Source organism: Mus caroli, chromosome 1 (assembly GCF_900094665.2).
Source record: "Mus caroli chromosome 1, CAROLI_EIJ_v1.1, whole genome shotgun sequence".
In the NCBI taxonomy this organism is placed as follows: Eukaryota; Metazoa; Chordata; class Mammalia; order Rodentia; family Muridae; genus Mus; species Mus caroli.
In genome coordinates this window covers 143,124,110-143,134,546 of record NC_034570.1, presented here as the reverse complement: position 1 = coordinate 143,134,546, position 10,437 = coordinate 143,124,110, and the positions used below count along the sequence as shown (strand labels likewise).

General features: G+C 41.2%; 1 protein-coding gene across 1 annotated transcript in view; it reads left to right on the top strand.

The window, feature by feature from the left end:
- Window positions 1-10,437, top strand: part of Tsen15 (tRNA splicing endonuclease subunit 15) — a 14,893-nt gene that overhangs the window by 1,976 nt on the left and 2,480 nt on the right. Inside the window, exons 2-3 of the mRNA XM_021167359.2 lie at window positions 967-1,048; window positions 1,353-1,488. Coding sequence (XP_021023018.1) covers window positions 967-1,048; window positions 1,353-1,488 — 218 coding nt within the window. The remainder of the gene's footprint in view (window positions 1-966; window positions 1,049-1,352; window positions 1,489-10,437) is intronic.

The following is a 10,437-nucleotide window of genomic DNA, read 5'->3' as shown; positions in this document are numbered from 1 at the left end:
TGCCCAGGGCCTTACCACACCTGCCCCACTGTGTGTGGATGCCCAGGGCCTCCCTGCAGGGGTAGATTCCTGGGATTTTCCTATTACAACCAGCAAGTCTGAAAGAAGTAATTTTGCTTCTTTAAAACTCAATTAAATAACTCCCACTCAAGAGCAGGAGGTGTTCAGAATTTAGCAGATTTTTTTCTATATGCAAATTAGATGCCAGAGAAATTGAGGCATCCCATAACATAGCCCAATGAAAATCTAAATTTTTTTCTGCTCCGGGTGGCTATGATTCTTTATAGACTTGACGTTTTGTAGCTTATTCTTGGTTGCCATAATTTCTCCCACTGGACCATTGCGCTTCTCCATACACTCAAGTCCTGCAAGGCGTTGACTTTGCATCCATTCTGTCATGAAACGATCACCAGTTCATGCCCTGAGAACACTTCCTCTGACCTAGTCAGTTACTTTATAACTCATGCTTTTAATAATTGTCATTTACCTACCAGCTTTAAGTATAGCTAGTTCTCTAGAATGGAGGATTTGCTAAATAATTTTTAATTGAAAACATTTAAAAAAATATCCTCTACATTGTACATGTGCAGACTTTTATTATTATTTCTAAACATTATGTAGCACTTAAAATAACCTATAGATGGTTTAAAGACTACACAGATTATATATAAGTATTCTTGCATTTTATATAAGGGACCTGAACATCCTTAGATTTTGGTGATTGATAAGGTAGTGTTTTTCTTGCATGAAGGGAGACTGCCTGGATGTGTTTAACAATTGTAGATTTTTTTTTAGAGGCAGAGATAAGACCTTACATTCTTTTAACTTCTATTATATACAGAAGATGGTTTATGTCCATATATGTATATATATTATATGCATATATTTAGTGAATATTTGTTAAATGAAAGAAAATATTGAGCTATTATTTTCTTCTCTATTTAACAATTCCGTTTTGATTTTCAGTACTTAGAAATGATGGAATTAGATATAGGAGATGCCACCCAAGTTTATATAGCATTCTTGGTTTACCTGGATCTCATGGAGAGTAAGTTGCTTGTTTATTATATTGGTTTGCTATTGGGGTGTGGGAGTTTGGGGCATTGGGTTGTTATGTAGGGTTGTTCACATATAATAAGCAAACACTTTTTCATTTACTATTAATTTTGCCAGTTAATTTTAAGTTTCTTTATTCATTTACATTAGGACTTGCTAGGTCATGGAAAAGATTAGAAAAACAAAGAGAGGAGGTAATATTATGAGTGCAGTTTGTTCAACTGAGTATTAGAAGTTTAGAATGCTTATCTTTGCTTTTGAGTGAATGCATGTGTCCATTCTTGATGCTCTTTCAGGTAAAAGTTGGCATGAAGTAAACTGTGTAGGGATACCAGAACTACAACTCATCTGCCTCCTCGGCACTGAGATTGAAGGGGAAGGGCTGCAGACGGTGGTGCCTACACCCATTTCCGCTTCCCTCAGCCATAACAGGTGAGCGAGGACTTTTGTCTTAGTTTAACAGACCCTTGCCTGTTAGACTCTTTGTGGGTTTTCTTTCTTTCTTGTTTTTTTCTTCACTTTTATAAGTTCTTTTTTATATTTTTGTCAGTAATCTTTCATTGGTTGTATGTTCCAGTTTTTAAATCCACCCTTGCCATTTTTAAGGTACGCTTTAACAAGTATCGTCTTAATTTGAGTATAACCCTGTGCACCCATCCTTTCTTTCATGATCACCATTGTTGTGCTTAGCTTAAGGTAGATTTCCTGCTTGGCATTCTAAGTAAAGGTTTTTAATTTCTAAAAGGTAACAGGAGATTCTGTGTTTGAAAAATGACAGAGGAGGAAAAGGGCTTCCTTTCTCCTGAATAACCTCTGTCACCCTCATTTTTTAACAGAGTTCCCCAACACTTAATCAGTTACCACCCCTTGGAGTTCCCAGCCTCCACAGTACAGTCAAGCCATGGTGTGGTTGTTGTCGGGGATTACGGCTTCATTCCCAGGCCCTCAGTGGATCTATTATGTTGTTTATATCTGCTAGGTTTGTTAAGTTAGGGAGACAGTATTTCTGTCAACTGTCTCTAGGTTTTCCAATCTTTTGGAATTTAGGTTTTTTCCAACAGTTCCTTAATGAGCCTCTGAATTTTATTAGTATCCGTCATAATATCATCCTTTCATCTCCAGATTTACCAGTTCAGGCCTTCGCCATCTTTGGCTACGTTGAGTAAGTGTTTGTTTTATCTTTTTAAAGAATGAGCTCTTCGTGTCATTGGCTCTTGGTCTATTGTATGTTATATTTCCATTTCATTGATTTCTGCTCCATCATTATTATTTTTCCATCTATTAATTTTGAGTTTGGCTTTTCTTGTGTTTCTGAAACCTCAGGTACATCATTAAGTTATTCTTAATGCTTTCTTCTTACTAATTGCTATATCCCTAAGTTCTTTTAGATCAGAAAGGCTTTCACTACTGGCACTTTCCTGCAGTTGCAGATGTCTCACTAATGAGCACGTTCTAGGCAGTACTTAGAGGTGCTTGATTGGGACATGATGGCGTTGGTCCCTGCCTCCTGACTGTTACTGACTGCTAAGGTGTCCCTGGGGGAGAACTGCTGTCAGTTTACACTGTGACTGTCAGTATAGAAGAAGAGAGATTCCATGTATAACTGGCAAAGGCTTATTTAGATTAAATGGTTATTGTGATTCTACTGGCCTGGCACTCACTGAGAAGGCTTGGCTGCAGGGCCAGTGAGCTCTAGAGACTCCTGTCTGCCTTCCCAGTGTTGGGATTGCAGGCGCAGGCCCTCATGCTCACTCCTATTGTGGTGGTTATTTTTTAGTGGGGATTTTGAGGATCAGACTTAGGTCCTCATGCTGGTGCAGCAGGCTCTGTAGTGCCTAAGCCTTCCTCTAGCCCCTAGTTCTTCTTTCTTTATTGAATTTTAAAGGATCTTTTATTATAAAATAAAATTCATACAGAAGACCCCATAGTTCCAAATATCCTACTCCCATAACCATGGCGGAGACCTGTTCGGGCCTTCTCAGAGCCCTTCGCAGTGTGTGGACTGACTGGCTTGTTCCTTCTTTCAGAGGTGACCACTGTTCTTACTTTATGACAATTGACCTAGCAGCGCAGCTCAGAAAATATGTTGGGATATGAGTGGATGCAATTGACATCTTAACAAGAACCCTGATTTCATTTTAGAATATCCTGCCTGGCCCATATTTTTAGAAACAAATGACATGTCACACATCACAAAGCATACTGTTTCCAGGTGCCATTTGAAGCTGTGCAGGCTAGCTTCTTATGACTCTTATTTTTAATGCTCTGCACTTCTGACAACACCATAAATAATATCTTTATTAATAGGGAAATGGGAAGTATACTAAACCTGCTGGGTACAGTTTCCTATGTATTTACAATAGTAACTTCTTGTGTGCATTCAGAGTTCTGGAGTCTGTAAAACTGGGCAGCTGGCACTTATGACCTGTAGCTTGTGTCAGCTACAGGGCAGTTACAGGACGTGCCTTTAGTGTAGACAGACAATCCTACTGGGTCAGTCCAACCATTGCTCTCTTGCTGTTTGAGTGTTGAGTGGCAAACAGATTTAGTTACATGGCTCATTCCTTATGCTATAGAGTGTATATTTGTTGATTCCTTAAAAGTTAATAGTTCTGGGCAGTTCTTATTATCAGTTCTTAATGTCACTGTATATCTGGGTACATTTTTCAGAATTTCTGGACTTTTTTGTGTCCATTTCCTACTTGCTTTCCCAGGCTTTGGTCCTGGTGGCTTTGTTTTTGTAGTTTCTGGCACTAGACAGGCAGAATTCATTTTATTACTAATATAGACCCACAGCCATTCAAGCATAGTTAATGTAGCGTGTCACAGTTTTCAGTCTCAGAAGGGTGTGTGTGTGTGTGAATGTCTCACAGTTCAGTCTCAGAAGGTTATATGTGTGTGTGTGTGTTGCGTGAAATATATAAAAAAAACAAGGCACCCATGCTAGCGCCAGCTAATTTCTAGTATCACAGTTTCCCCGCCGCTAGGGTCTCCATGGTCCCCAACCTGCAGAGGGTCCTGCTCACATTCCCAGCCAACCCTGTGGTTAGCTGTCACAAATCCCTGTAAACAGGTAAAATCAAAACTCTAGAGGCCTGTAATTTATCAGTCAGATTAATATTAGTCAGTTCTCAACCCACAAAACACCCGCACAATGAGCTCAAAACTCAGTTGATATAAACACAAGCTACACACTTAGACAGGGCAAACGCATCCTACTTATTATTTAATCATCTAAGAAATCCCCAATACTTATGGCTCTCAGGACTGTGTGGTTCTGGCTCCTCTTCCTCTCCTATAGGTTCCATCTTGTCTCCTTCTCTCCGTCTCCCCCTCTTCCCTCAGTCTCTAATTCTCAGCCCACCTTCTTTTTCCACTGCCCAGGCATTGGCTCTAGCCTTATCCTTCACCTGCCTTCACCTACTTACAAACAGCAATCTACGAGTGTGTGTGTATCCTTCTGAAAATAGTAGTTTAATTACTCTTCCTTTGGGAGAATAAAATTTGCAAAACGTCTGTTTCTAATTAGTGGGATATTATGCTGGTGGATAAGAGTTGTCTATTTGCTATTGTTTATTTATTGCTTTTTTATTTACAATATTTTCTAGATAATTTTTAGTTTGCATTATGAAATAGTAAATTAGCATGGTGTATCCTCAGCTTGTGTTCTACTTAAATAAATCTCAGGGATCTAAGGAGTCAGCAACGCCCATGGATGTGAGTGCTTTTTTCCAAACAAAGCAGTGTATGGAGTCACACTCATAGATTTCCAGAGGTCACAGAGCTGATGGATTTAAAGATGAAGACTGGGGGCTGGCGAGATGGCTCAGTTAGTAAGAGCACTGACTGCTCTTCTGAAGGTCCTGAGTTCAAATCCCAGCAACCACATGGTGGCTCACAACTACCCATAATGAGAATTGATGCCCTCTTCTGGCGTGTCTGAAGACAGCTACAGTGTACTTATATATAATTCTAAATAAATCTTTGGGACTGAGCGAGCGGAGTTGACCAGAGCGAGTGGGGACAACCAGAGCGGGCAGAGATCCTAAAAAATTCCGAACAACCATCTGTTCAGCTACAGTGTACCTATATACATTAAATAAATAAATAAATAAAAATAAAGATGAAGACTGGGGATGTGCTCAGTGGGTAAAAGTGCTTGCTATGCAAGCCTAGGGGCCTGAGTTCAAATCCCCAGCACCTATGTCAAAAGCCAGCTGTGTGCCTGTAACTCCAATGTTGGGGGGCAGAGACAGGCAGATCTTGAGAGCTTGTTGGCCAGTCAGCCTAGCAAAACAATGAGGTTCTGTGAGGGAATCTATTTTAAAGGAATAAGGCAGAGAGAACAATTAAAGACATTCAGCATCCTCTTCTGGCCCCTTCATGTGTGCAACTATGCACCCCTCCCCCACCCTCCCCCATCACACACACACTTAGAACAGTGTGAGACCACAAGGAAGCCTGCGTCAGTTTGAGTCGTGTCCTATCTTTTTCAATGCGGATTACTGGTTTAGTAAGATGTTAGAGAGGCTGAAACTAGAACCATAGCTGGGTATCTAAGCCCTTCTGTATGGCTAAAATGAACTGGGAAGAATTGATTCTTTATACGATTATAAAATTCACAGTTATGGAGTGCAGTTTTCACATCATGTTCAATCTCCTTTGTTTTAAGATGGTAAAGGTTGTCCTTGCTGATAGCTCTGCATTGCCGATCTGTCACACTGACTAAACCGTAAAGCTTCCTCAGTGTTAGAGGGCAGTGCAAATGGGACGCGGAGCCTTCCAGACACACATTAGAGCTTTCTCTGAGTCACTCAGATGTCCTCTTTCTTGGCATGACTTCTGGTTCGAGTGTCACTTCAGATCAGGAAGCAGCTTCAGCACTCTCATCTGTCCCCCAGTTTACCTCTAGAAAACGGAAAGCCTACGACCTTGCCCTAGGGCATCGGGGTTAAGGGGACTCCTTTGGCAAGATTCCTGTACAATGAAAGAATATTGGAGCCAAAGTTAGGATTTTTGGTTTTCCTAATCTAGATTATTTAGGCATGCCATATCCTGTTTGCCATAACCCTCTCAGAAGAATGCACCTCCTTCTTCCTATAGTGAAGTAAGTAAATTGTAGTTCTTCTTTTTCATTTGTTATTTTTCTCTATATAACCTTTGAAGACCACCAATAGTAATTTTTCTTTAAATGACATGATCACTTACACAAGTACTTTACCAGCTATTAGTGTTGTCCCTGCAAGATACCACAGCAGCTTCCTACACAATATAAACGGATAAATTATTTATTTGTATGCCAGTTGAATTAATAGATTTGCAGGGAGAAAAATGATATTTTAAAACAGTGAGCTGTATAGAGAAAATTAAAATTGTGTTTACTGTTCTTACATTAAAATGATAAATGTTAAGATGTAAATAATCATATTTTTTAACCATTAAATACAGTGCATATAAATTAATGTGAATGTAATTCTAGACTATTGGAAGGCAAAATAGGAGGATGTTTTGGTTTGGGGAGAGGATAAGAAGGTAAATTTCAGATTGCTCATGATTTTTCTCCTTTATAGTGGAGGCCTGGGGTCAAGGGAATAAAGTATCACAGACTTTTCCTACAAGATGCCCAGAGTCCAGGGACGAGAGAACAGATTATACTCAGTGTGGTTAATGTCAGAGGGATGTGACTACAGTACTGCAGAAGACTGCAGAGGGAGAGACAGAAGTCTCTAATAGTATAGGAGCAGGTGGGGAGTCTGGAGCGTTCCCTGGATGACAAGCTATTTGAAAGAAGTACAGACCTTGAGATGGACAAGGAGGCTCCCAGCAGCTGTCATGGTGGAAACAATGGTTGAGCCTGAGCAAGCTGAGAGCCATGGCTGGTTGGTTGTGAACGGGTGTGCAGTAATGGCAGAGGCAGCAGCTTCCCACATGGGTGAGGGCTCTGTGTTTTGTGTCCAAGTTCATTTATGCATGTGAGTTGGTCAAGGATGAGAGAGATGAAAACAAGTGGAGGAGTCGGGTGGAGCGAGAGGAGAAACAGAAAGAATGTTTAAACAGTCACCATCCGGGGCAGCAGGATCTCCAGGAGAAGCAGCCTGGTAAGGTGAGGAGACTGGGATCTGAGCGTAAGGGATTCAGAGGTGAGAGAGCAGAGCAGGAGCTTTGTCAGTGAGGGCTTTAGGAAACAGCACTTGGTCCTGAAAGGGAAAGTGAGTCAGCATGGGGGTGCTCATTTGTTTTGCATTAGGGATCCCAGCTGGATGGTGTAAGAGGCTGTTAGTGGGGATGTGCGGGCGCTCCTTCACATCCCTTCTTTCCTCTGCTGAACCTTGCCAAGTTCCTGGCCTCTAGGTGTTGCTCTTGGACGCAGTCTTCCTCTTCAGGCTCACTCCCTAGCAGCCTCCTCAGCCCATGGTTAAATGTCACCACTACACTGACGCCTCCACAATTTATATCTCCATGTTTCCACTTTAACCGGCACTGTGAACTTCAAACTCATATATGTAACTCTTTACTTGAAATGTCTACCGTGTTCTAAAAAGTGACCAATGAGCATGCCAAAGAAGAACTGATGTGTCCTACATCTGCTCCTTCTGTGAGGTCTCCAGGTCACACACACACACACACACACACACACACACACACACACACACACATACACTCCAGGTCTCTCACACACACACACACACACACACACACACACACACACAGAGAGAGAGAGAGAGAGAGAGAGAGAGAGAGAGAGAGAGAGAGAGAATGAATGAGAGAAATATATATCAGTGGAGAAAATGCATATTTTTCTTGCCACCCCTTATATTTGATGACAATCAAACACCCTCCTCCTCTAAAATATGCCCAGAATCTCAGTTCCTTCCCATCTCGGCCACAGCTTCCCTTCTGGACTCACTGAGGTGTTAGGTTACTATTCTTCGCACATTAATTGATAGGCAACATATCATGGGTTTGGTATTAGATCCACAGAGGGGAGACCTCACTTCATTCTTTCCTTTAACCCCAGTGCCTAGCCCGGTGCATGGTATACAGAGCTCAGTATATGTTGAGTGGCTAAGCTTCCGAGGCAGCGAGTTGGTAGGTGATACAGTAAAGAATATAAGGATGTTTGTTAACCATATGTCCTTTCAAGGGTTTGCAGAGAGGGGTAGAGAGGCGTGTGTCTGGGCACTGCCATTTGCTTGCAGAATCTCACCTTTCCCTGCCTTTCCGCTGTAACTGCTCACCTGACGAAGGTCACCCACCATCTGACGAGGCAATCCACAGTGTCTTTTGTATCTTTACCTTCCATGGCGGTCTTTCTCACCCGTATGTACCCTGCCCTTTCACCTTCTGTCCCCATGCAGTGTCTCACAAAATGAAAGGTTAGAAGTTTCTTTACGTCATTTCTAATCATTACTAGTATTTTAATTGTTTTTTCTCAAGACAGGATCTTACTCTATAGCCCCGGCTATGTTGGCATTCACTTGGTAGCCCAGGCTGGCGGGTTGATGAGCCTCCGCCTTCCTCTCCTGAGTGCTGGAGTTATCGGCTTCCACATCTGATTGAGACTTAGTACAGAAGTGCTATGGTTTTTTCTGAATTACAACTTTGTTCTTTAAAAATACTCCTTTCTGAAAGCATGGCTTTTATTATAAGTTTACTTAATGGCCACTTACTTGAGGCCTGAAGTCTGGTAACTGATAAAATGACCTGCACTGTTTGGCCTCCGTCATAGTCAGGACACACGTCCTCTTGCAGCCTGTGCTGGGGTCTGCTGCTTGCTGACGGAACCCCAGCTCTGGCCACGGCTCACAGTGACACTTTTTTTCTTAACCCTAAGGAAAAAAATGTAAGCTCATATTTTTTCTTTATTTATTTTAGCAAAATGACTTCCCAGTGAGGTGACTAGCCACACAGGCACTTGATTCTTCAGCAAATCCCCACTGAGAGTTCAGCTGCCTTGTTGTTGTTGTTGTTTTCTTAAAAAACAAAAAACAAACAAAAACCTGGGACGTTGTGACCTGATTCCCAAAGAGGTGGCCTGTTCTCCCTGGCATTTTTCTTCAGGCCTGAGCTCGTGGAAGAACACAGTGAATTTTGAGCTATTGCAGAGCTCAAAGGCAGGGATTTTGTCAGGGATGCCTTTCCATTATAGCACGCTGAGGCTGATGAAGAAGTCAGTGCCTTTTATAGATAGAGTCACAGTGTATCCTAGTTGGCTATTGAGTACAGAAGGATCTGTGAATCAAAATTAATATGATTTTTAATTCACGATGCACTTTATTTCAGTGCCTTTAGTTAAGAGTAATACTTGACTCAGTTTCTTATCCTCACTGCAAATCTGTACAGATCCCACTGTCTTTGGTTTAGGGTCATTAGAGAAAAATCAAATTTAAGATTTATGGAAAAGGCTTAAATAATTTGGCTTCTGGACGTTATGCCCAAATGGTGTCAAAAGGAGAAGTCTGCCAGCAGCATCAAATTTTGCTATTGATAATCAACAGCTATGATTATTATCAACATATCCTTTTCTTTAGTTGAGACTTTCTCCCTGAAATTTCATTAAGTAGAAAAGAAATCCTTGTTCAGATGTAGAGTTCTCTGGTTTCTAAGTAAGGTTTCACATTTATTGAAATTTCAGTGTGTTTTACCAGTCATGTTATTTTTAAAGTAGAACCTCAGAGCATCTGATGTTATCCATATTTTTTAATAATTAAGGTGGCAATGGCTTATTGGCTTATGTATTTTTATGAGCTTATAAAGTAAAGGGAACAAAGAATAAAGTCCTGACTAGAAAGATGATGGCTCTATATTAAACACATGTTCAAAGTAGACTAGACATGAGTTTGAAGAGGAAACTTTGTAAAACTGCCCAGCTGAGGCCAGGCAGTAACTAGGTACCGTTCTGTCCTCTGTCCCTGTGAGGACACTGGTAGTTTTCCCACACACTGCACCAAGTGGGATAAACAGGAGCTTGGAGATGGGAACTTCCATTTAAGTTGGCAGCAGTTTCCCTTAGCTCTGAGAACAAAATCTCTTTTACAACTCTGGAGTTAAATCTCTAACCTAAGAATGTTTTGGTGTTGAGGATTCCAAAACCAAATATGACCTGAGACTGAAAGAACAACAGTCAATGCCGTGGACGCTTCCATCCTCACTGGCACTATGAGATGTTCATGCCTCGCCGAGCTCACCACCTCACCTTAGGAGATGTGCACACACAGAAACACACATACAAACACACACACACACACAGAGGCATGCATGGATATACAGAGAAGCATACACACATAGACACATACAGGTGTACACATGCACAAATACTCACCTACCTTTAATTTAAAAAATAATAACTTATGTTTAAAAAAGAAATTGAATAAAGTCTTA